The sequence below is a fragment of the Watersipora subatra genome, chromosome 8 (assembly GCF_963576615.1).
Source record: "Watersipora subatra chromosome 8, tzWatSuba1.1, whole genome shotgun sequence".
NCBI classification, from domain to species: domain Eukaryota; kingdom Metazoa; phylum Bryozoa; class Gymnolaemata; order Cheilostomatida; family Watersiporidae; genus Watersipora; species Watersipora subatra.
Window position 1 is genome coordinate 64,583,261 of NC_088715.1, and position 27,986 is coordinate 64,611,246.

At 35.0% G+C, this 27,986-nt stretch overlaps 1 protein-coding gene across 1 annotated transcript; it reads left to right on the top strand.

Moving 5' to 3' along the window:
• Positions 1 to 353: 353 nt before the first annotated feature.
• LOC137402850 (sushi, von Willebrand factor type A, EGF and pentraxin domain-containing protein 1-like) lies at positions 354 to 27,986 on the top strand. Its single transcript, XM_068089359.1, has 25 exons — positions 354 to 513; positions 1,338 to 1,514; positions 1,889 to 2,059; positions 2,158 to 2,349; positions 3,650 to 3,847; positions 4,453 to 4,629; positions 5,011 to 5,181; positions 5,280 to 5,471; positions 7,013 to 7,183; positions 8,573 to 8,749; positions 9,131 to 9,301; positions 9,401 to 9,592; positions 13,165 to 13,362; positions 13,991 to 14,182; positions 14,844 to 15,020; positions 16,457 to 16,627; positions 17,925 to 18,116; positions 19,913 to 20,107; positions 20,284 to 20,457; positions 21,824 to 22,015; positions 22,147 to 22,341; positions 24,088 to 24,258; positions 24,390 to 24,510; positions 26,480 to 27,400; positions 27,539 to 27,986. The coding sequence occupies exons 1-25, from the start codon at positions 354 to 356 to the stop codon at positions 27,984 to 27,986; spliced, it is 5,496 nt and encodes a 1,831-aa protein (XP_067945460.1).

The following is a 27,986-nucleotide window of genomic DNA, read 5'->3' on the forward strand; positions in this document are numbered from 1 at the left end:
AAAAAGATACGGTATCCATGCATCAAAGCATTGGCCTGGCTTCCTCAGAGAGTACAGCCGAGCTTTGTGGCAACTCAAAGGAGTGCTCTGACCATAATGTCTTCTGGACCAATCCATTACCGGCAGAGAGGATAGAATTGAGAGAGACTTGGTTGATGCTCAATTACGATCAACCGGACAATACCAACCTGCACCGTACCTTTTAAGAAAATGCCTGTGGGTCCACTGACCGGGAGGCCTTTAAAGATTCACAGTTGCCTCTACTGGGTAGAAGAGGTGGAGAGAGCTGAGTTGGCCGAGTCGACTTGAGGCTTATGCAAACAGAGACTGAGTCCATTTGGTTACCAGCCCCCATGGAGCCACCTCTGCAGAAGCCACGGACTAGGTTGGCCATACTACAGACCAAGAAGGAGTCAAAGAAAGAGGTGATTCACATCGAGCATTACATCAGCGGTAGCACAGAGAATGTGTTAAAGAACCACAGCACCTACCGCCTATGTGACGTAATTACCAGTTCGTGCAGGAACATACTTACACGCCATACTTACTTTCAAAATCAGAGGCAATAACTATTTGTAATTGACACTTGTCTCACATTAAGTGCTTCTTAAAAATAAACGTATACGAAATTTAGTAGATTTTTTCAGAAAGTATTGGTAATTTTTTGTCATTTGTGGTTGTTTGAGGTGATTTGACTGCCAGGATGTTTCAAGAATAAAATCGACATAATTTGATCATAGTTATAACACTCAGAAGAGAAATACGGGATGAAAGGACGTTGTTAGTTGCGCGCCAGCTCATCTCTCTGGCTATTGACATTGGCTTTTGTGTTTGTCGCAGCGGAACACGTCTCTATTTTGTCAGTTTCTTTGCACATAAAGACAGGATCCCACTTTCGCTTGCTTTGAGCCTTTAAACCATGACTAAGTTTTGATGATTTTAATCTTTAAACATCCTGGCAGTCAGATCACAACAAACATAAAAAAATCGCAAATGATCAAAAATAGTGATACCCTTTGATCAAATCAACAAAGATGTCATGTAAGCTCATTTTTAATATAATAATAGTTTGAAATGGTTGTAAGTAACTTATTATTGAGGAACTTCTTCAAAACTGTTAACAGAGAATTACATCACTAATGAGCAAATGTATGTAAGAACAGCTGTCAGTAGCTCATGATGAAATAGAAAGGACATAAAAATATCTTACGAATGGTATTCTGAAATAGTCGAGCTCCGAACAGCATAACTACAAACTCCACAACTCCATTTGTATTGGTTGGATTATAGCATTTTAATATTATGTATTAACATATATTACATGATTACTGTTATAGTGCTGACCTGTGACGATCCTCCTACAATAGAAAATGCAGAAAACTTTACTCTTCTTCACGGCACAGAGGTAGGATCTCAAGCTATATATGCATGTCTCCCAGGCTATGAGATGAAAGGAGAACCTGCTATAGTCTGCCAAACTAACCAACAGTGGTCAACTCCACCTAGGTGTCAAAGTAAGTTAAACATTGTTCTCTATGTGTCTTATTTATAAAGACTTCACCGCTTACAAATAATTTTGTGCAATTCAAATGTTCCTCAAAGTTATCTTTACATTTTTTCAACCTTTAAGGTTTACTTAAAAAGTAGCTTGGTAACCGTGGTAACTGTAAAATTGAAGTAAAACTATCTGCAATAATCATAGGTGAGTTGTGTAACTAGATATGATGAGTTACCCCAATTGGAATGCCTGCAGTCCGCATAAAACTGCAAAGATGATAAAGCAAAGCATGCTGGGTAAAAATAAAAAAGTACTGATAATCCCAAATATAGAAACATAAAGCTACACATATTGAATTATTTGTGTCCCATAACTTATGTATTGTTTCAGGAATACGGTGTGGAAATCCACCACAGATTCAGAATGGAGTCAGGCGTGTCTATGGTCACTACCTTAATGATAGAACAAAGTACCGCTGTCATACAGGTTACCTGATGGTTGGAGATGAATTCATTTACTGTGAGACAAATGGGCATTGGACTGTTCCCCCGGAGTGTGATGGTATGTTCTACAGATCAAATTTGGTTTGTAGAAGAATAAACTTGTTCCCTATTTTGATGTATTACAATTTAAAGCATTGTTCAATGTAATCGTTGCAGTTATTACCTGTGAAATGCCTTCTACTCCAGACAATGCTGGTCTGGTTTTTATGACTGGAACACAGTTTGGACAGACAGCTACCTACCAATGTCTACCTGGTTACACCACTGATGATCCAACATACATAACATGTCAACTGAATGGAGAGTGGAGTTGTGCTCTCAACTGTACCTTAAGTCCAATAGTAGAAGGTACATGAAAGTCTGTCTTAAACATATATAAAGGAATTGAAATGTAGTTCAGCGAATGGTGGGTTTATTGTATTGATAGATACAATTGTGTGTTCAGGGTTATTAGTGTCCACCAAGTTTTAAATCAATCATCAGAAATACTTTAGCTACGAAGCTCCACACAGTTTTGAAAGGGCCAATGTTTAAATCTAAACGTTTAATGACTATTCTTTCAAAATCTTATACAGAGACATATACATTTATTTCACGTTTATATACATATTTGATCCTCAATCATCTATCCAGTTATTTCAGCGGTGGAACAAAGTGTAGCATATCTTATCGCATTTATACCTCACAAAATGAATGCGTGAGGTTAAAAAAAATTATTTTAAAAAATTTATTTTAAAGATGTTTTCTAAAATGTAATAAAAAATAATATTAAGTAATACACATGTAGACCTTTGCCACACAATTTTAATTTGGTCAGTGTTTGCAGTAAAAATGCAAAGGCAAAGGCAAAGGTAAAAAATGTAAACAGTAAAGGCAAAAATGTTGTATAGAGTAGTATAGAAACCCATGAATAATTATCTAATGCAAACTCTCTCTGATAAAATTATCAAAAATTTATATGTGAACTTATTAAAATTTAGTAACAAAATAATATGTTGCTTTTAGTAATCATAGTTAACTACAGTAACTTTATTGTATTTTGTGTATTTAGTAGTTATGATCTGCAATAAAATATAAAATTACATTGTAATAAATGTAGTACATACAAAAGGGAATTCTTACATTTGAGACAGCCGTATTACAAACATTGAGTTTTACCTGAATGAATTTAGCCTCTTGCACATACCTAACGCTAAGTTTCAGCATGTATTTTACTAAACTTCAACTTTGTCATCAGCTAAAGTTTTATCATCTATCTATTTCCAGTTTTGTTTTTACTATAAATAATAACAAATAATGCTGAATTGAGAAAAAGCGAGTATCGTATCTGTTTTAGGCGTCGCGGGAGGAATTTCGGCTAATAGCATATCATCATATTCTGCTCAGCAACTGCCAAATTTGAACTTTAAGATTAACTTTTGTTGGTAGCATATGACAAAAAAATGTTGTAAGGCAAGGGCTAAAAATCATCATATTCTACATCGCAATGCAAAAAAATTGTATGCCCCTTATACACACGTTTTTGCATCGTATGCCTCTTTTTTATATATACACACGTTTTTTATTACATTAAATCTTATTTTTCAGCTTTGAGTTTTTTCACATACAGCAACAGCAAACTTATTTGATACTCTAACTGTGTCTTAAGGAGTATCAGCCGCACTGTTTGCTGCAGAAGTAAACTGTGGACCACCACCGGTAGTAGACAACTCTAAGAGACAAGTATCTGGACACTCATATAATGATACAGTCAGATATGAATGTGATGTTGGTTATGAGATGACTGGAGATGATACTATAGTATGTCAAGAGACAGGATATTGGACTGTACACCCTGATTGTGAAGGTATGCAATGTGTGATTTAACATGTCTTTTTTAGATTGACTGAAAATAGTTTTTTATTTTGAGTTTTGCAGTTCAGTATTGTTTTGGCTTTTTCTCTCGATTACATAATGATTACATAATGACTGTTTTATTACTGATAAATTCACCAAAAGTTATCGGCTTTGATAACAAAAGTGACAAGACTAAATACAAAATCTCCATTATGAATGAGCAATGTGTATTAGAAAATATTTAACAAAAAATCTATAGTTTTTAATGCAATGCAAATGTTAAAAAGTACCAATAAATTCTGATCAAATCAACTAACATTCTGTTTAAGTTCATCTTTAAATAATAGTTTGAAATGGTTGTAAATAATTTATTACTATGGAACATCTTCAAAACTGTTAACAGAGAATTATATCATTAATAAATAGGGGTATGTAAGAACGGCTATCAGTAGCTCACAATAAAATAAAAAGAACATAGAAACATCTTACGAATACTATTCTGAAATAGTGGAGCTCTGTATAACATAACTACAGACCCGACAACTCCATTTTTATTGGTTGGATTATAACATTTTAATATAATATTTTACAACTACTACATGATTCCTGTTATAGTGCTGACCTGTGACGATCCTCCTACAATAGAAAATGCAGAAAACTTTACTCTTCTTCATGGCATAGAGATAGGATCTCGAGCTATATATGCATGTCTCCCAGGCTATGAGATGTCAGGAGAACCTGCTATAGACTGCCAAACTAACCAGCAGTGGTCAACTCCTCCTACGTGTCAAAGTAAGTTAAACATTGTTCTCTCTGTGTCTTACTTGTCAAAAACTTCATGACTTACAAATACTTTTGTACAATTCAAATATTCTCCAAAGTTATCTTTACATTTTCACAGCGTTTGAGGCTTACTTAAAAAGTCGCTTGGCAACCATGGTAAATTTAAAATTGAAGTAAAACTAGCTGCAACAATCATAGGTGAGTCATGCTACTAGATATGATGAATTACTCTAATTGTACAGCCTGTTACCGTAGTCCGCATGAAACAGCAAAGATGATAAAGCAAAGCATGCTGGGTGAAAAGAAAAGAGGACTGATAACTCTAAATATAGAAACATCAAGCTACTCATATTGAATAAGTTGTGTCCCATGACTTAGGTATTGTTTTAGGAATACGGTGTGGAAATCCACCACAGATTCAGAATGGAGTCAGGCGTGTCTATGGTCACTACCTGAATGATAGAACAAAGTACCGCTGTCATACAGGTTACCTGATGGTTGGAGTTGAATTCATTTCCTGTGAGACAAATGGACATTGGACTGTTCCACCAGAGTGTGATGGTAAGTTCTATAGATCAAATGAGATTTATAGAAGAATAAACTTGTTCCCTATTTTGATGTATTACAATTTAAGGCAACACTCGATATAATCGTTGCAGTGATAACGTGTGCAACTCCTCCTACTCCAGACAATGCCGGTCTGGTTTCTATGACTGGAACACAATTAGGTCAGACAGCTACTTACCAATGTTTACCCGGTTACACCACTGACGATCCAAAATTCATAACATGTCAACTGAATGGAGAGTGGAGTCATGCTCCCAACTGTACTTTGAGTCCAATATTAAAAGGTAAATGGAAGTCTGTCTTAATCATATATAAAGAAATTAAAATCTAATTGAGCAAGTGATTGGTTTATTGTAATGCTAGAAGCAATTGTGTGTGCAGAGGTGTTAATGTCCACCAAATAGTAAATCCGCTATCAAACATGTTTTAGCTAGTTAGCTTCAAACAGCATTGAAAGGGCAGACGTTTAAAATTAAAAGTCTAATGAATATTTCTCTCAAAACCCTACACAGAGATATATACATTTATTTTATGTTCATATATATATTTGCTCCTCAGTCATCTATGCAGTGTTTTCAACAATGGAACAAATTGTAGCAGGTTTTACTGCATTTCTGCCTCACTAGATGAATGTGTGAGATAAAAAAAATCTCTAAAAAAATTGACTTTTAAAAGTTATTTTAAAACGCAATAAAAAATAATCTTAATTAATACAAATGTGAACCATCGCTGTACAATGTGGACCATCGCTGTACAATGTGGACCATCGCTGTACAATGTGGACCATCGCTGTACAATGTGGACCATCGCTGTACAATGTGGACCATCGCTGTACAATGTGGACCATCGCTGTACAATGTGGACCATCGCTGTACAATGTGGACCATCGCTGTACAATGTGGACCATCGCTGTACAATGTGGACCATCGCTGTACAATGTGGACCATCGCTGTACAATGTGGACCATCGCTGTACAATGTGGACCATCGCTGTACAATGTGGACCATCGCTGTACAATTTTAATATGTTCACTGTTTGCAGTGTAAGGCAAAAATCCTGTATAGAGGGGTATAGAAACCCATTGATAATTATCTAGTGCAAACACCTCTTGATATAAATCATCAAAGTTTTATATGCAAACTTATTAAAAATTATTTACAAAATAGTATGTTGCTCTTAGTTAATCGTAGTAATCATGGTTAACTACTTATAAAAAACTTTATTGCATTTTTTTGTTCATTGGTTATGATCTGCCATAAAATATAAAATTACATTGTAATATATGTAGTACATACATAAGGGAATTCTTACATTTGAGACAGTCGTATTACAAACATTGAATTTTACCTGAATGAATTTAGCCTTCTGCACATACCTAATGCTGAGTTTCAGCATGTATTTTACTAAAATTCAACTTTTTTATCAGCGAACATTTTATCATCTATCCATTTCCAGTTTTGTTTTCACTATAAATAATAACAAATAATGCTGAACTAAGAGAAAGCGAGCATCGCATCTGTTTTAGGTGTCGCCGGAAGAATTTTGGCTAATAGCATAACAGCATCTTATGCTCAGCAACTGCCAAATCTGAACTTTGAAATTAGTTTTTGTTGGTAGCATATGACAGAAAATTGTTATATGGCAAGGGCAAAAAGTCATCATATCCTACACCACAGTGCAAAAAATTCGTATGCCTCTTATACACACGTTTTTTATGACATTAAATCTTATTTTCCAGTTTTTAGTTTTTTACATACAGCAACAGCAAACTTAATTGGTACTCTAATTGTGTCTTCAAGAGTGTCAGCTACCGTGATTGTTGCAGAAGTAAACTGTGGACCACCACCGGTAGTAGAAAAATCTAAGAGACAAGTATCTGGACACTCATATAATGATACAGTCAGATATGAATGTGATGTTGGTTATGAGATGATTGGAGATGATACTATAGTATGTCAAGAGACAGGATATTGGACTTTACATCCTGATTGTGAAGGTATGTGAACTGCGATATGACATGCCTTCTTTAGATTGGCTCAAAAATTTATTTTCGCTTTCAGTTCGGTATTTCAATATTGTTTTGGCTCTTTTTCTCTCAATTACATAATGACTGTTTTATCACTGAAAAATTCACAGAAATTAATCAGTCTTGGTAACAAAGGTGAAAAGATAAAATACAAAAAGACCATTTTGAATGAGCAATGTGTATTAGAAAACATTTAACAAAAATCTATATTTTTTAATGTAATGCTAGCATTAGTTTAACAACTTTGTAACCTAACTTTCAGATAACAATACTGCTAAGATATATATATATATATATATATATATGAAGTTTATAAACTCATGATGTGGGCTATAAACAGGTACCCTACTTATTGTAAGGACTAGTGGCAATAATTATCTGTCATTAAAACTTATCTCACATTAAGTGCTCCTTAAATTGAACTTGTACGAAATTTAATTGATTTTATCAGATAGTATCAGTATTTTTTATTATTTGTTATATATTTGTTTGTTTATATTACTAAGTACTTGTTAGCAACATTATTTTACTAAGGTTTTGTCAACGATGAATTTCCATAAGCTTTTAATGGGTTCTATAAAAACCTATTGGTATTTTTCAATCATTTCTGATTGCTTTTGATGTTTGAAATGAACTGACTGTCAGGATGTTTTAAAATTAAAAATGGCAAAATTTGATGGGAGTTACAACGCGATTTGATCTCTTTTACAACACTCAGATCAAGTGAAAGTCTGATTATTATGTCTATAGTTGCTTTGAGACCAAAAGTTAAAACGCTCAGAAAAAAATTATGTGATGAAATGAGGTCACTAGTTGTGCGGATGCTTGTCTCTCTCGTTATTGATATCAGTTTAATGTGTTAAGTCGCAGCGGTACCCGTCTCTATTCTGTCTCTTTGCAAATAAATACGTCTTACTTGTATTTTCACTTAAATTGAGCGTTTTAACCATGATGAAATTTTGTTGATTTTCATCATTAAACATCCAGCCAGACCATATCACACATCAGAAACAATCTCAAATGTTAAAAGTACCGATAATTTCTGATCAAATCAACTAACATTCTGTTTAAGTTCATCTTTAAATAATAGTTTGAAATGGTTGTAAGTAATTTATTACTATGGAACATCTTCAAAACTGTTAACAGAGGATTGTATCATTAATAAATAGGGGTATGTAAGAACAGCTATCAGTAGCTCACAATAAAATAAAAAGAACATAGAAACATCTTACGAATGCTGTTTTGAAGTATTGGAGCTCTGTATAACATAACTACAGACCCCACAACTCCATTTTTATTGGTTGGATTATGAAATTTTTATATAATATTTGAACAAGTATTACATGATTACTGTTATAGTGCTGACCTGTGACGATCCTCCTACAGTAGAAAATGCAGAAAACTTCACTCTTCTTTGTGGCATAGAGGTAGGATCTCAAGCTATATATGCATGTCTCCCAGGCTATGAGATGTCAGGAGAACCTACTATAGACTGCCAAACTAACCAGCAGTGGTCAACTCCTCCTACGTGTCAAAGTAAGTTAAACATTGTTCTCTCTGTGTGTTACTTGTCAAAAACTTCATGACTTACAAATACTTTTGTACAACTCAAATGTCCCTCAAAGTTTTCTTTACATTTTCACAGCGTTTGAGGCTCACTTAAAAGGTTGCTTGACAACCATGGTAACTGTAAAATTGAAGTAAAACTAGCTGCAACAATCATATGTGAGTCATGTTACTAGATATGATGAATTACCCTAATTGTACTGCCTGTTACAGTTGTCCGCATGAAACAGCAAAGATGATAAAGCAAGACATGCTGGATAGAAAGAAAAAAGAACTAATAACTCCAAATATAGAAACATCAAGATACACATATTGAATAAGTGGTGTCCTATGATGTATGTATTGTTTCAGGAATACGGTGTGGAAATCCACCACAGATTCAGAATGGAGTCAGGCGTGTCTATGGTCACTACCTTAATGATAGAACAAAGTACCATTGTCATACAGGTTACCTGATGGTTGGAGATGAATTCATTTACTGTGAGACAAATGGACATTGGACTGTTCCACCAGAGTGTGATGGTAAATTCTACAGATCAAATGAGATTTGTAGAAGAATAAAGTTGTTCCCTTATTTTAATGTATTACAATTTAAGGCATTGCTCGATGTAACCGTTGCAGTGATAACCTGTGAAATGCCTCCTACCCCAGACAATGCTGGTCTGGTGTCTCTGACTGGAACACAATTTGGACAGACAGCTACCTACCAATGTCTACCTGGTTACACCACTGATGATCCAAAATTCATAACATGTCAACTGAGTGGAGAGTGGAGTCGTGCTCCCAACTGTACCTTGAGTCCAATAGTAGAAGGTAAATGGAAGTCTGTCTTAAACATACATTGTATAGAAAGGAATTGAAATGTAGTTCAGCGAGTGGTGGGTTTATTGTATTGCTAGAAGCAATTGCATGTGCGGGGTTGTTAGTGTTCACCAAGATTTGAATCTCATATCAAACATATTTTAGCTAGTTAGCTCCAGACAGCTTTGAAAGGGCGGGTGTTTAAAATTAAAAGTTTAATAAAAAATTTTTTTGAAAATCTCATACAGAGACATATATCCATTTAATTTATGTTTATATATATATATTTGCTCCTCAATCAATAATATAGTGTTTTTAACAATGGAACAAAGTGTAGCAGGTCTTACTGAATTTATACCTCACTAGAATAATGCTCAGGCTTGCCCTGGTAGGAAAAAAATCTTTGCGCAAAAAAGCTTGCTTTTATTTAACATTTACAGTTCTAAAATTTAAACTTTGTATCTTGAGAAAACTGCTTTGTGCAGTTAAAATAAATTAAAAGAAAAAATAAACATGAGCTCATGAAGTGTGTGTATAAAAAAGATTTTTGTTGCATGCAGCAAGATCACATCGTATTTAAAGATGTGGTTGCGTCAAATTTGAGTTGATCTTAAAAGAAAGAATTTTTTTCTCTATCAGTTGATATGTTGTTTGTTGTGTTAGGCGATCTCATTTCCAAGATATTTGAAGATTAAAATCGAAAAAATCTGATCGCGGTAAAAACGCTCAGGCCAAAAAAACATGCCCAGACTTGCCAAAAATGATGTCACGTGTGATATATCTGTCAATATATGTCGTATTCACATCGGCTATTTGTGATAAAAGTCTAGTCCTACGCGGCTCTATTTGCATATATTTTATTTTGTATTTGCTCATGTTGGCTAAAATAAAATTTTAAATCCAGCTACAGATACATTATTATGAATGTTTCAAAGGCCCTAATTAACGAAAATTGAAAATTTGTCTTTCTCACTTTCTCCAAATGCTGTGTAAACATTTGAGTACCGACTACCAATTCTACCGGTCTACGGTAAATCTGTCAAGCAAAATATGTAGAATAAGGTATTTGTATCGGGACAGTTCCATCGCTACCCACACTAACGATATACAGCCTCCCAAAAACCCCGCCCACATTATGCCCATCGCCTATCCTTGGGGCGGGGCTGTATATCAATGCCCACACCAAAAACTAGTTTCTTACTACTGTAAGTAAAATAAGCAGGCTGCGTCTTTGGAAAGAATATACATAGGGATAGAGTTTTAAGGATGAGAAGTCTGCTGCAAGCTGGATTTGAACTCACATTCTCCAGTTCTGCAGACATCCATATACCGTATCCAATTCACTACAATATTCTACAAAGCATGTTTTGCATTATCTTCAACAATATTATTTTATTATATAATTTTTACAAGTAAAAAAGTTTTCATCTCGGCATAAAGCTTTTATTAAAAATATTCATCAAGTTGTGGCCACTCACATAGTTTTAGCTGATACAATAAAGATTCATCTACTGCAGTAAATGAACAAGACATCATGGTTTATGAAGCACACATTCAAGTCTTTCTTTCCCATTTATGACAGTTTCCACACTGACAAAGCTGCTTCGGCAGAGGGACCAAATAAACATCCTGTAATCAGTAAAACAAATGCAATAAAAATATGTCATTCATAGATATGTCATTCTAACGCGTATCTACTGAAAGCTTTCAAATTGGGATTTAGATAGATTGTGAGTGTAATTGTAAAAAAAAATAAATGTTTAACAAAGGCATAAGTACGCCAAGCCAACAATTCGAAGTTTTGGTTCTGGAAATTAAAGATTTGCATTGATCAATCGATTTTCTTCACTTTCTACAAGTGAAAAGTGAACATCTAAATTCAAATCATAACTCTACTTTACTAGATAAAACTGCCACAGAAAATTTGAAGCAAATGTAGCTAGGTGAACCGATAAAAAATTATAAAACAATGATTAGTGATAGCAAAAAGTTATACTTTTATTAATTAGGACATGTATTAATGAGTACTAAAAATATTACTTTTAGTATATTCATCAATCTTAACCATTGTATTGATAGATGCTATGGATCAAAAATAAGCCGTCAAGAACTCACTGTACATACATATCTCGCACGCGCAGGAAATTACATTTTAGCCTCAAACAGAGAAATATAATCTGAATGTAAACTCAACAGTATATCTATAGGAGACTCAAAGTATATATAGAAGATAAATTTACCTCCATTCTCCAATCTTCCTCTGTAGCATTTTAACCACCTGATGCCCAGAAAACTTAGAGCCACCTTCGCAGTAATTTCACAGCAATTTTTAAAATTATGTTGTTCGCCAATAAAACGTGTCAATTGAGTAATTCATTTAAGTAACGATGTTAATTAATTTAGTAAATATCCATGTTCATGCAATTTAATAATATAGTAAAGTCCCTAAATTTGAGATCACAGACAACGCATTTTACGAGTGATAACATTTATTACGAGATATATAAAAATTTCGCGCTGATGATTGGCTAATGAAGCGACCTTATATTTATCGATCGTGGTTTCTTTTCAGATGTATCACTAGTAACGTCACAAAAAACCACCCGCTGGAACGTGAACTTTTTAAAAGAGGGCCTCATTTGAATGCATATATCTCTAGACAGGGTTGATCTACAAAGACAAAAATGGCATCAAATTGTAGCTGATGCTTTAGCCTTTTATGTGTTTTAATTTCATTAAGTTGACCTTTTTGACGCAACCACATCTTTAAAGTTTTGGTAGGCAATACTGGTACTTCTCGATGCCGGTACTAATGTAAAAATGAAATACCAGACTTTCCTTGTCTTATACTTTGTCTGAGTAAACAGAAAGACAATTTCAATGCAGTTTTTACTCCAGAGAATACAATTGCCCACGTAAAAAGTACATGTATTTGGCTTATACAGATTTACCGAAACTGGAAATAAGAGTGTAAGGCACATTTGAAATTGAAGCGGCATATAGCAATTGAAATAGCATATCTGCATTTTCATTATTCCGACATATTTAGCACAATGACTGCAAAATTTGAATTTTGAGATCATTTTTGTGGATGTCGTATGGCCAGAAAATGTTTGTATGGTGAGTGCAAAAAACCATCATGTTTCACACTGCAAGGCAAAAAAGTGTAATAACAGTGTCATTCATGGTAACTCGAGGGCACACCGCCTAATAAGAAAGACCCGTTCAGCATGTGCAATCAGCAAAAGATATACAGTATATGACAAGAGTGATGGGAGTGAGAAGAACAACTTAACCTTGTGGTTATACACGCTTGTTAGTAGACTTTTAAGTAGGTTTTAATGACACAAGTTCAAAACTAGTACGGAGGTTTTTATCATTGCTATATTTGTATGGCTATAATTGCACAGAGGCGCATTGAGATTTATATTATATATTTAATATATAATACAAATCTCAGTGCTTGTATATTTACATATCGATAGATATACACATTTCTCATTTATTACACTAACTCTTATTTTTCAGCTTTGAGTATTTTACATGCAGCAACAGCATGCTTAATTGGTACTCTGTGTCTTTAGGAGCGTCAGCTGCACTGTTTGTTGCAGAAGTAAACTGTGGACCTCCACCGATAGTAGACAACTCTAAGAGACAAGTATCTGGACACTCATATAATGATACAGTCAGATATGAATGTGATGTTGGATATGAGATGACCGGAGATGATACTATAGTATGTCAAGAAACAGGATATTGGACCATGCTTCCTGATTGTGAAGGTGTATGATGTGTGATTTAACATGCCTTTTTAGACTAGCACAAAATATATTTTTAGATTCAGTTTAGAAATTCAATATTGGTTTGGCTCTTTGTATCAATTGCATCATGACTGTTTTATTACTTAAATGTTCACAGAAACTATTCAGCTTTGGTAACAAAGGTGAGAAGATAAAAGACAAAACCGCCATTATAAATAAGCAATGTGTATGAGAAAACATTTAACGAAAATGTATCTTGTCTAATGTAATGCTAGCATTAGTTTAACAATTTTGTAACCTAACCTTCAGATAACAATAATGCTAAGATATATATGGTTTATAAACTCTTGATGTGGGCTATAAATAGACGCCCTACTTACTGTAAGGACCAGAGGCAATAGTTATCTTCAATTGACACTTGTCTCACATTAAATGTTGCATAAAAAGAAACTAACACAACAATTAGTAGACTCTAAGACAAATTGTTTGCCCTTTTTATGAGCTGTAACTGTTTTTATTTTTTAAGGTAATCTGAGATTCTGAGTATTTTTAGATTCATAGAAAATATAACTTGTTCCCTCTTTTAATGGATTGCAATTTAAAGCATCGCTCGATGTAATCGTTGCAGTTAATTAATATCTCCTTACAGAAGTTACCTGTAAAATACCTCCTACTCCAGACAATGCTAGTCTGATTTCTATGACTGGAACACAGTTTGGTCAAACAGCTACCTACCAATGTCTACCCGGTTACACTACTGATGATTCAACATACATCACATGTCAACTGAATGGAGAGTGGAGTCGTGCTCCCAATTGTACCTTGAGTCTAATAGTAAAAGGTAAATGGAAGTCTGTCTTAAACATATATAAAGGAATTGAAATGTAGTTAAGCAAATAGTGAGTTTATTGTATAGATAGAAACAATTGTGTGTGCGGGGTTGTTAGTGTCTACCAAGTTTTAAATCAATCATGAAATATATTTTAGCTATTTAGCTCCAGACAGCTTTGAAAGGTCAGATGTTTAAACTATAAGATTAATGAATATTTAACATATATATCCACTTTCAAAATCTTATGCAAATACATATACATTCATTTCATGTTTATATACATATTTTATCTTCAATCCTCTATACAGTTTTTCAGCAATGGAACAAAGTGTAGATATTGTGTTGCATTTATGACTCATTAGATGAATGCGTGAAGTTAAAAAAAATTCAAAATCATCATTCAAAATCCACTAAGTGCTAAAAAGGATATAATATGTGTAAATAGTTGTAATACGTCCCAGTCCTCCACATTAATGAGTAGGTGTGTGTAAGAACAGCTATCAGTAGCTCACAATAAAATAAAAATGACTTAGAAACATTTTACTAATGGTATTCTGAAACAGTGGAACTTTGTATAACATAACGCAGAGCCAACAACTCCATTTGTATTGGTTAGATTATAACATTTTGATGGAATATTTTAGCAAGTATTGCATGATTACTGTTATAGTACTGACCTGTGAAGATCCTCCTACAATAGAAAATGCACAAAACGTCACTGTACTTCATGGCATGGAAGTAGGATCTCAAGCTATATATGCATGTCTCCCAGGCTATGAGATGTCAGGAGAATCTACTATAGACTGCCAAACTAACCAGCAGTGGTCAACTCCTCCTAGGTGCCAAAGTAAGTTAAATATTGCTCTCTATGCATCTCATTTTTGAAAGCTTCACCGCTTACAAATAATTTTGTACAAATCAAATGTTCCTCAAAGTTATCTTTACATTTTCACGGCGTTTAAGGTTTACTTAAGACGTCGCTTGATAACCATGGTAACTGTAAAATTGAAGTAAAACTATCTGCAACAATCATAGGTGAATCGTGTAACTAGATATGATGAGTTACTCCAATTGGACTGCCTATAGCCGACACTGAACAGCAAAAGTGACAAAGCAAAAAATGCTAGGTAGAAAGAAAAAGAGACTGATAACTCCTAATATAGAAACATCAAGCTGCAATAATAATTAATATGCAGGTGAACCCTCACCATATGATTTTAATTCGTTCCAGTGTTGGCACCGTAAATGTTGCATAGATGGGTATAGAAACCCACAATAATTATCTAAAGCAAACACCTGATAAAAATTATCAAAATTTTATTTATGAACTTATTAAAATTTAGTAACAAAATAATATGTTAATCTTAGTAACCATAGTTAACTACAGTAACTTTATTGTAGTTTGTGTATTTAGTGTTTATAATCTGCAATAAAATGCAACATGACAATGTACTATGTGCATTACATACCATAAGCAGTTCTTACACTTGAGACAGACGTATAACGTGAACTTGAAATTTAACTTTAATGAATTTAGCTTACTAAACACATACTTAAAGCTAAGTTTTAGTATGTATTTTACTAAACTTCAACTTTGTCATCAGCTAAAGTTTTATCATCTATCTATTTCCAGTTTTCACTATAAATAATAACGAATAATGCTGAACTAAGAGAAAGCCAGCATCGTACCTGTTTTAGACGTCATGAGAGGAATTTTGGCAAATAGCATATCTTGCATCTTCGTTATTCCGACACATTCAGCACACTGACTGCAAAATTGGAATTTTGAGATAGTTTTTGTGGATGTCGTATGGCCAAAAAATTTTTTCTGTATGGCGAGAGCTAAAAACCATTATGTTTTACAGTGCAAGGCAAACAAATGTAATAACAGTGTCATTCATTGTAACTCGAGGGCACACCGCGTAATAAGAAGTACACGTTCAGCATGTGCAATCCGGAAAGGACATACCGTATGCGGTGAGAACGATGGAAGTGAGAAGAACAACTTAACCTTGTGGTTACACACGCTTGTTAGTAGACTTTTAAGTAGGTTTTAGTGACGCAAGTTCAAAACTAGTATGGAGGTTTTAATTATTGTTAGTTGATCTTTCATGGCTCTAACTTTATTACTATAATTGGACAGACGCACAGCGACAGACAAACACTGAGATTTATATTATAAATAGATATACTCTTTTCTTATACATTACACTAATACTCATGTTTCAGCTTTGAGTTTTTCACATACAGCAACAGCAAACTTATTTGTACTGTTTGTTGCAGAAGTAAACTGTGGACCTCCACCGGTAGTAGACAACTCTAAGAGACAAGTATCTGGACACTCATATAATGATACAGTTAGATATGAATGTGATGTTGGATATGAAATGACTGGAGATGATAATATAGTATGTCAAGAAACAGGATATTGGACTGTACACCCTGATTGTGAAGGTGTGTGAAGTGTGATTTAACATGCCTTCTTTAGATTGGCTCAAAATACTTGTTAGTTTCAGTTTTGCAGTTCAATATTGGTTTGGCTCTTTCTCTCTCAATTATATAATGACTGTTTTATCACTAAAAGTCTACAGAAACTAATCAGCTTTGTTAACAAAAGTGACAAGACCAAATACAAACCACCATTATGAATGAGCAGTGTGTTTGTGAAAACATTTAACAAACAATATATTGTTCAAGGTAATGCTAGAATTAGCTTTACAATTTTGTAATCTAACTTTCAGATAATAATAGTAATAATACTAACATATTTTAAAGGTTTTGTGCGCTGCCTTTGCTGACTCCACAATAGAAATACCTAGTGTTACGAGTATACATATATTTCTGCTTATTTCATAATGTGTACAGTGTATAACCTGCAACCACAATTAATCGAGTGCAGAACAACTCTGCCCTTCGTCTTGCACACCAGTCCTGTTTATAGCTGTGAGGCCCAGCCTCCTTGTATAGGGCTGAGCTAGCTTGGTACGGCTTGATACGGCTTGATACGGCTTGATACGGCTTGGTACGGCTTGGTACGGCTTGGTACGGCTTGGTACGGTTTGGTACGGCTTGGTACGGCTTGGCACAGTTTGGTCTGGCTTGGTCTGGCTCGGTCTGGCTCGGTCTGGCTCGGTTTGGCTCGGTCTGGCTTAGTCTGACTCGATGTTTCATGACAGACTACTTTCCGTCACAATACGTGTATGAAGTTTATAAACCCATGCCGTGGGCTATAAACAGACGCGCTAATTACTCTGAAGAGCAGAGGCAATAATTACCTGTCAGTGAAACTTGTCTCACATTAAGTGCTCTTTACAAGTTAACTTACACAGAATTTACTAGATTTTATCTGAAAGTATTAGTATTTTTTATCATTTGTGATTATTAGTGTTGTTTGAGGTGGTCTGACTGCTAAGATGTTTCAAGAATAAAATTAACACAACTTGATTGCAGTTATAATGCTCAAAAGAGAAGTATGTGATGAAATGAAGTGACTAGTTGCCCAGCTGCTTGTCTCTCTTGTTATTGACATCGACTATTGTGTTCAAGTTGCAGTAGTACCCATCTCTATTCTGACGGTCTGGTTGCGACTAAAGACATTGCAATCACACTTTTTTGAAACTGAGCATTTTAAATATTTGTGATTGTTTTTGTTGTTTGAGGTGATTTGAGATTTTCAGTTTCATAAAAAATAGACTTCTTCTCTATTTTGATGTATTACAATCTAACGCAACACTTTATGTAATTGTTGCAGTGATTTCCTGTGGAATGCCTCTTACTCCAGACAATGCTGGTTTGGTTTCTATGACTGGAACACAGTTTGGCCAAACAGCTACTTACCAATGTCTACCTGGTTACACCACTGATGATCCAACATACATAACATGTCAACTGAATGGAGAGTGGAGTCGTGCCCCCAACTGTACCTTGAGTCCAATAGTAGAAGGTAAATGGAAGTCTGTCTTAAACATTTATAAATGAATTGAAATATAATTGAGCAAGTGGTTGGTTTATTGTATTGCTGCAAGCAATTGTGTTTGCAGGGTTGTTAGTGTCTACCAAATAGTAAATCTACTATCAAACATATTTTAGCTAATTAGCTCCAAACAGCATTCAAAGGGCACATGCTTAAAATTAAAAGTTTAATGAATATTGCTTTCAAAATTCTATACAGAGACATACATATATAGTTATTTTAAGTTTATATACATATTTGCCCCTCGATCACCTATACAATGTTTTCATCAATGGAACAAAGGGTAGCGTGTCTTACTGCATTTATATCCCACTAGATGAATGCTCGCTGCTGCCGAAGCAGTAAAAAAGTCTCCACAGAAAATTTACTTTTATTTAACATATGCATTATTTATCCTTCAAATTTGTAAACTTCATATCATGAGAAAATTTTCTCGTACAAGTAAAATGAATTGAGAAAAAATTAAACAATGTGTACAATAGAAGAAGCAATGTAGTATTTATAAAAAGGTTAATGATGCAGCTGAAGATTGTTGTATTCAAAGTTTTGATGGAAGGTCATAAAAGAGTTTTTGCACAAAAGATCTATTTTTATTTAACATATAAAACATTTACCATTCAAATTTTTAAATTTCATATCATGAAGAAAATGTTTTTGTTCAGTTCAAATAAATTAACAGAAAAAATAAACAATGAGTTCACGGAAAAGACAATGTAGCTGTAATTTCTACTACAGAGGATTTGATTGTCCAAGTGAAAAGCATTTAGTTTTTACAGACTTATTGAAACCGGAAATAAGATTGTAATAGCACATTTGAAATTGCAAAGGCACATTTGAAAATTAAAAATTAAAAAATTAGGATATTATGGCAAAGAAATTAACTTTACAAAAATTTTAATTGCTAAAGATAATATTAATTAATACACTTGTGAACCTGTGCTATACAATTTTTTTTTCCAGTGTTGGCATTGTAAGACGACAATGTGGTATAGAGTGGTATAGAAACTCATAGTAATTATCTAATACAAACATCAGCTGGTAAAAATTATCAACAGTTTAAATATGAACTTCTTAAGAATTAGTTACAAAGTAATATGTTGATAGTAGTAACTATGGTTACCTATAGTAAGTTTAATAATGTGTTTTGAGTATTTAGTGGTTATGATCTGTATTAAAATGTATCATTACAATGTATTATGCGCAGTGCGCACCATAGGGAGTTCTTGCCTTTAAAACAGACATATAACATACACGTGGAAATTAGCATAAATGAACTTAGCGTGCTAATCACATACATAAAGCTAAGTTCTAGTGTATATTTTACTAAACTTCAACGTTGCCATAAGCTAAAATTTTGTCACCAGTCTGTTTCTAGTTTGGTTTTCACTATAAATAATAACAAATAATGCTGAATTGAGAGAGATTAAAAGTTTTTCAATCCATTGTGAAGGCAGCCCTTATACAGTATACCCTTATAAAGTGGCAATGTCCTATTTGCTACTGGTACAGAAGCTAGATATACGTGTATATTAGGCTATGAATTGGCAGGAGAACCTGTTATAGAGTGTCAATCTAACCAGGGGTGGTCAACTCTACCCCAGTGTCACAGTAAGAGATTATGCATATATACTTCTCAATCATCTATACAGTCTTAAAGCAGTAGAACAAAGTGTAGCATGTCTTACTGCATGTACGTCCCTTGTACACACATGTCTTATTTATTATGCTAATTCTTATGTTTCAGCTTCGAGTTGTTTTACATGCAGCAACGGCTGCAATGTTTGTTGCAGAAGTTAACTGTGGACCTCCACCGGTAGTAGACAACTCTAAGAGACAAGTATCTGGACAGTCGTATAATGATACAGTCAGATATGAATGTGATGTTGGATATGAGATGACTGGAGATGATACTATAGTATGCCAAGACACAGGATATTGGACTGTACATCCTGATTGTGAAGGTAACCCAGCATTACTCAATTTGTTTTTTGCATTGACTCATTTTGGAGTATGAAGCCAAAACAGTTTAAATGATAATTTGAGGAAAGATTACTAAAATGCATGAAGTATCTTGAATAGTAAAAAATTAAGTACAAAAGTCTACATATAAACAGCATGGTAAATATTAATTTTATAGTGTTAAGTTGTGGACTTCTTCCGGAAGTGGAAAATGGAGTAGTCACACCTCTAACTGATACCACAGTAAGATCACAAGCCAGATATGTCTGCATATCTGGCTATGAAATGTTGGGAGAACCTGTTGTAGAATGCCAAACAAATCAACAGTGGTCAACCCCACCACAGTGTCACAGTAAGATATATTACATGCTTTTCAATTTTATGTTTCTGAATATTTTTCCTGCAACTGTATAAAACGAGTTTAGGTATTATATCAATGAAGTGAAAAATATGTTGTCTTTCACTATTGCTCCAGAACTGAGCTGTAGGTCATGACGCGAAGTAGAAAATGGAGTGGATTGTGTAATGAGATGATTGTCTTTATTAGGTCAAACATGGACTTCTACTGCTCTTTGCTAGATTTGCTTTGCATGTTCACCGCCACTTTTTAAACTAGCCAATATCCATCATTATGTAGTTTCCAGTTTACATGGTTGTTTTTTGTATTAATGCATACTTAGCAAACCACATCCTAACCCATTACAAAGTGTACTATCATTACTACTTCTATCACAAGCAATATCTACAATTGATGAATTTTTTATTTCCTGGCAACGCGATTAATTTGGAGGCTAGCGAGCATTCTGATTAGATGAGGACTCTATTGTGTGCAGGGAGCCAGGAATTTGAATAGGAGACATTACCGTCACCAAAAGCAAACAAAAATTGTCTGCGTTGAGAAACCCGTAAGGAACGAACATTAGGTCAAATTTGAAATAATCAATAAGTTGTACAATAAGTTGTAAACTGCTGTTTGTCAGTTTTTCTGAAACACATTACAATTGTGGCAACCAACTCTAAAAGGACCAGTAATTTTTGTAAGTTGAAACTAATTTTCTTAGTTTAATCAAATTTTGGATTTCATGTAAATCTAAATATTCTGTCAATATATGTTCTACCAATTCATTTGACAGCACAATGTGTTATGACTAATAAAGAACTACAACATTAATCAGACCATCTGTTGATCTGTACTGGAGAATTTCAGTGCTCCAATACAGATTTCACTTACCATACATAGAGAAATAGGATCAGAAGTTAGATATACATGCGTGTCAAGCTATGAGATGACAGGAACACCTGTAGTTAAATGTCAATTTAGCCAATAGTGGTCAAATTCATTTCAGTGTCACATTAAGATATACTACATATGTAAATACTATAAAATTTTTGTTACACACTATACTATACTCACTTTGTTACACACTATATTATATTTACTTTGTTACACACTACAATATATCCACTTTGTTACACGCTATAATACATTTGCATATTCACTTTGTTACACACTATAATATATTCACTTTGTTACATACTATAATATATTCACTTTGTTACACACTATTATAATATATTCCCTTTGTTACACACTATAATATATTCACTCTGTTACATTATTTTCTCAACTTACTGTAATCTTTTTCCTATCTACAGTTGATAAATCTTTTTGTTGAGCAAGGATTGTGTATAATCAGTTTATGAAATTTAATATACAGATTGTGGCAATTGCTTTATAGAAGTAAACTGTGGACCTCCACCGGTGGTAGACAACTCTAAGAGACAAGTATCTGGACACTCATATAATGATACAGTTAGATATGAATGTGATGATGGATATGAGATGACTGGAGATGATACTATAGTATGTCAAGAGACTGGATATTGGACTGTACACCCTGATTGTGAAGGTAACTGAAGCAATAATCAGCATGTATTTTAATACTGATTTCTTTTGCTGATTGTCTCAACTTTGGCTGCAAAAGTGTTTCAAGGTTAATGGTCTAGTTGGTTCAAGCCCCTACAATCGCATACATTATAGAGGTGACTTGTGGAGTACCTCCAACACTGGACAATGCTGGATTGGTTTCTCTGACTGGAACACAGTTTGGACAGGCAGCTACCTACCAATGTCTACCTGGCTACACCACTGACGACCCGTTATACATAATATGTCAGTTGAATGGAGAATGGAGTCATCTCCCCAACTGCACTCAGAGTTTATTGAAAGTCAAAGGTGCAAAAGTGCTTTTCATTTGGCAACTGACAGAAGTATTTCATTTTTAACGTATAAAAAAATTTCAGAATCAATTTTTTTGTGTGTAACTTTAGTATGCAAAAAATATGTACAGGTTAGTAGTATATGAAGTTCATCTGCTAGAGTTTATGTGCTATGGCTTATCTGCTAGAGTTTATCTGCTAGGGTTTATCTGCTAGGGTTAATCTGTCAAATTAAGAACCTATTCTATAATTAAAGCTGCATTCGTTTGTCAAGCGATGCTAAGAATGTAGGAAAATTTTTTCTCTCCCACAAGAAATGGACTCAGGTTCTTCGATTTACAGGGCGAAGCTCTAACTGCCAGATTAATAAATATGCATGAATAAATTAGTTATGTAAATGTATATACATGTACTAATTAATCATTATGATCTCTCACGTTGCATAAGACCATTAATAACTATAATAGATAGTACACTCACCACGCTCGTGCTCCGTGAGAGATCATAATGAGTGATGAGTAATAAGTATGTGAATAATTGATTACGTAGTTTTAATTATTCGTAGCGTAACCTAATTATGTATTGGGTAAAACCTGATAGTCCAAAACTAGTGAAAAGTTGTTTTTCATTGCTAGGTGATTTTTCATTACTATGACTTCATCGCTATAACTGGAAAGACGCACAATGACAGAACAAAGACTGAGATGTATATATAGACTAGCTGTGCTACCCGGCGTTGCCCGAGTAATAAAAAAGTATTTGGTCAGAAAATTGATTTGTATTTAACATATAACAACATGTGCCATTCTAACTTTAAAACTACATATTATGAGAAAAGTGCTTTGTGTAGTTGAAATAATTTAATAGAAAATAAAAACAACTGGAAAATTTTTCAAACTTTGTCAAACTGCAACTTTCAAACTTCATATCATGAGGTAGAGGTTTTGTGCAGGTCAAATAAATTATAAAAAATAAAACCACTATAAAAGGGTTTAGATATGAATGTGGAATAATTAGCAAGTAATAGCTAAATTAAGTCTGTTTTGCTACGATTACAATAAAAAATGATTCAGTAATGATACAATTAATACGAACTGAGAAAACAAAATAATAATGCTGAATATGTTAAATTAATAATAACAATTCTTGTATAACATCCATGTACAAATTTAGCTATCAGCCTACGGCCAGCCATTTTACCGAAAAACACCGACATTATTTCATGATATGTAAACAATATCGTTTCAATTTCAAACTCTATCTAAAACAGCTTTGTTGCATATTTTATTTCTCCAATATGTTAAAAAACGCTGCCATGCAATAAATTCAATGTATCTATACTTTGTGTGTTGATAAAGCGATGTGAAGCTACAATCACTACGAAGCTAAAACGATCCTCTACAACGTTCCTATTACAAAATGTTACAAAACTATTACTTTCACCACCATCAGAGTGAGTGCTGCTATTTTACTTATTTTTGTAATCACAAAATCTGAATCGGCTATAATGCCATCAACATAAATAATTATCTGTTTTCTAACTTGGGAGGTACTTACATAAAGCTTACACAAAAAATGTTCGTTTTTTGTAATTGAAATTCTCTCATAGAAGTGTGTAAGAAATATATATAGATATACACATTTGTGGTTAAATACACTGAATCTTATTTTTCAACTTTGAGTTTTTCATATGCAGCAACAGCAAACTTAATTGGTACTCTAATTGTGTCTTTATTAGTGTCAGCTGCACTGTTCATTGCAGAAGTAAACTGTGGACCTCCACCGGTATTAGACAGCTCTAAGAGACAAATATCTGGACACTCATATAATGATACAGTTAGATACAAATGTGATGATGGATATGAGATGACTGGATATGATACTATAGTATGTCAAGAGACAGGATATTGGACTGTACATCCTGATTGTGAAGGTAACTGAAGTAATAATCAGCATACATTTTCATATTCATTTCTTCCGCTGATTGTCTCAACTTTGGCTGCAAAAGTGTTTTAAAGTTAATGGTCTAGCCGATTCATTCCCCTACAATCACATAAATTTTAGAGGTGGCTTGTGGAGTACCTCCAACACTGGACAATGCTGGGTTGGTTTCTATGACTGGAACACAATTTGGTCAGACAGCTACCTACCAATGTTTACCTGGTTACAGCACTGACGATCTATTGTACATAACATGTCAACTGAATGGAGAATGGAGTCATCTTCCCAACTGCACTCAGAGTTTATTGAAAGTCAAAGGTGCAAAAGTGATTTTCATTTGGCAACTGACAGGAGTATTTCATTTTTGTCGAATAGCAAAATTTAAAACCAAATTTTGTTTTTGCGACTTGAGTGTCCAAAAAATCTGTTCAAGTTGGTAGTATTTGTAAAAATGTATATGAGGTTTATCTGCTAAGTGTTACCTGCTATGGTTTATCTGCTAGGGTTAATCTATTAGGGTTTATCTGCTAGAGCTTATCTCCTAAGGTTTACCTGCTAGGGTTTATCTGCTAGGGTTAATCTGTTGGGGTTAATCTTTTAGGGTTTATCTCCTAAGGTTTACCGGCTAGGGTTTTTCTGTTAGGGTTTATCTGCTAGAGCTTATCTCCTAAGGTTTACCTGCTAAGGTTCATCTGCTAGGGTTAATCTGTTAGGGTTTATCTGCTAGGGTTTATCTGCTAGGGTTTATCTGTTAGGGTTTATCTGCTAGGGTTTATCTGTTAAGGTTAATCTATTAGGTTTTATCTTTTAGGGTTTATCCACTAGAGTTGTTCTTTTTGGTTATTGATCTATTATATAACTACAACAGTAAGCATTGGTCAAGCCATGCTAAAGGTATAAGAAAGAACTTTGCCTCACACAGAAAAATGAACTCAGGATCTTCGATTTACAGGTCGAAGCTCTAATTATGTATATACTGATTACTCATTATGATCTCTCATGGTGCATAAGACCATCAATAACTATAATAGCTAGTACACTCACCACACTCGTGCTCTGTGAGAGATCGTAATGAGTGATGAGTAATAAGAAAGTGAATAACTAACTCTTTCACTACCAACTTTATTTATAGGGGCATAGTTACGTATTTGGTAAAACCTAATGTTTGCCAAACCTTATAAGTTGACGTAACATTTGAACCATAAGTTATTACCAAATTAATTATCATGAAACTTTACATTGGGTGATACCATGAAAAATACCACAAATGAATGGCAAAATGAGAACGAACACTTTTTCAACTGTTTTCAAAACAATCATGAGCGTGTCCAAGCCAGACGATTTATTAATATTATTACAGTTTATGGGGCACTAACTCTCAGTAGTACTGAGGTGGATTTTGGTTAGCAGACTAAGGGAGGTTGTCTCTGAACCTCCGTTCGTAGGGATCCCACTCCAAACTTGCTGCTTTTTTTTCAAGAAAAATACCACTGATTCATGGTTTTCATAATTGGAAATGTCCAGTGAGATACATTTGTCTTGTTGGTGCATGGTGATGCTGATGCAACTTAGGAAACTGCCAGACTATTCTATTAAAGATGATGCTCACTGATGCACTGGGATGCAGGTGCAATCAGAGATGTTGGTGTGATGTGAGAGATTGCCAGCCTCGTTGCTTATTGAAGATGATATTTGCTGGTGCAATGCAAACAACTTCCAGCTAGTTGATGTTTGTAGAAAAATCCAAAGAAGATTGTAGTATGTCTTGTAATGCACATAAGAATAAATATAACCATGTATACAGAAGTATTTATATCTTAGAGAATGGGCCTTTTAAGTTCAAGAGAGTAATGGGCAAGTTCAAGAGGGTAAAGAGGCTGACTAGTTATATAAAGTTACAAAGAAAACAAGCCTCACCCTCAACACATGACTATATAACGGCTAAACATACAATATGATACACATATTATATAATAATATAATATTATAAACATGGAGCCGTAACTTGTCTAATCAACTCATGACTTGTCATGGCTAACAATAAAATGCGATAAAAGAATAAAAGATTATGCCGAGCAAAACTACGCTGAGGATTGGTTGTTAACATATTTTTATTGGCTCAACGCTCGCAGATATTTGTTCTCTTTCATTTAAGTACAGATATGATAAGTAATTTAGTAGTGTAGTAGTTAGAGTACTAGACTGGAGATCAGAGTACCAGACTGGGGATCAGTGTACCAGACTGCGGATCAGTGTACTAGACTGGGGATCAGAGTACCAGACTGGGGATCAGAGTACAAGATTGGGGATCAGAGTACCAGACTTGGGATCAGAGTACAAGACTGGGGATCAGTGTACCAGACTGGGGATCAGAGTACCAGACTGGGGATCAGTGTACTAGACTGGGGATCAGTGTACCAGACTGAGGATCAGTGTACCAGATTGGGGATCAGTGTACTAGAATGGGGATCAGAGTACCAGACTGGGGATCAGTGTACCAGACTGGGGATCAGTGTACCAGACTGGGGATCAGAGTACCAGACTGGGGATCAGTGTACTAGACTGGGAATCAGTGTACCAGACTGGGGATCAGAGTACCAGACTGGGGATCAGTGTACTAGACTGGGGATCAGTGTACCAGACTGGGGATCAGTGTACCAGACTGGGGATCAGTGTACTAGAATGGGGATCAGTGTACCAGACTGGGGATCAGTGTACCAGACTGGGGATCAGTGTATCAGACTGAGGATCAGTGTACCAGATTGGGGATCAGTGTACCAGACTGGGGATCAGTGTACTAGAATGGGGATCAGAGTACCAGACTGGGGATCAGTATACCAGACTGGGGATCAGTGTACCAGACTGGGGATCAGTGTACCAGACTGGGGATCAGAGTACCAGACTGGGGATCAGTGTACTAGACTGGGAATCAGTGTACCAGACTGGGGATCAGAGTACCAGACTGGGGATCAGTGTACTAGACTGGGGATCAATGTACCAGACTGGGGATCAGTGTACCAGACTGGGGATCAGTGTATCAGACTGAGGATCAGTGTACCAGATTGGGGATCAGTGTATCAGACTGGGGATCAGTCTACTAGAATGGGGATCAGTGTACCAGACTGGGGATCAGTGTACCAGACTGGGGATTAGTGTACCAAACTGGGGATCAGTGTACTAGACTGGGGATCAGAGTACCAGGCTGGGATCAGAGTACAAAACTGAGGATCAGAGTACCAGACTGGGGATCAGAGTACAAAACTGGGGATCAGTGTACCAGACTGGGGATCAGAGTACCAGACTGGGGATCAGTGTACTAGACTAGGGATCAGTGTACCAGATTGGGGATCAGTGTACCAGACTGGGGATCAGTGTATTAGACTGAGGATCAGTGTACCAGATTGGGGATCAGTGTACCAGACTGGGGATCAGTGTACTAGAATGGGGATCAGTGTACCAGACTGGGGATTAGTGTACCAGACTGGGGACCAGTGTACCAGACTGCGGATCAGTGTACCAGGCTTGGGATCAGTGTACCAAGCTGGGGATCAGTGTACCAGACTGGGGACCAGTATACTAGACTGGGGATCAGAGTACCAGACTGGGGATCAGAGTACAAGACTGGGGATCAGAGTACCAGACTGGGGATCAGAGTACAAGACTGGGAATCAGTGTACCAGACTGGGGATCAGAGTACCAGACTGGGGATCAGTGTACTAG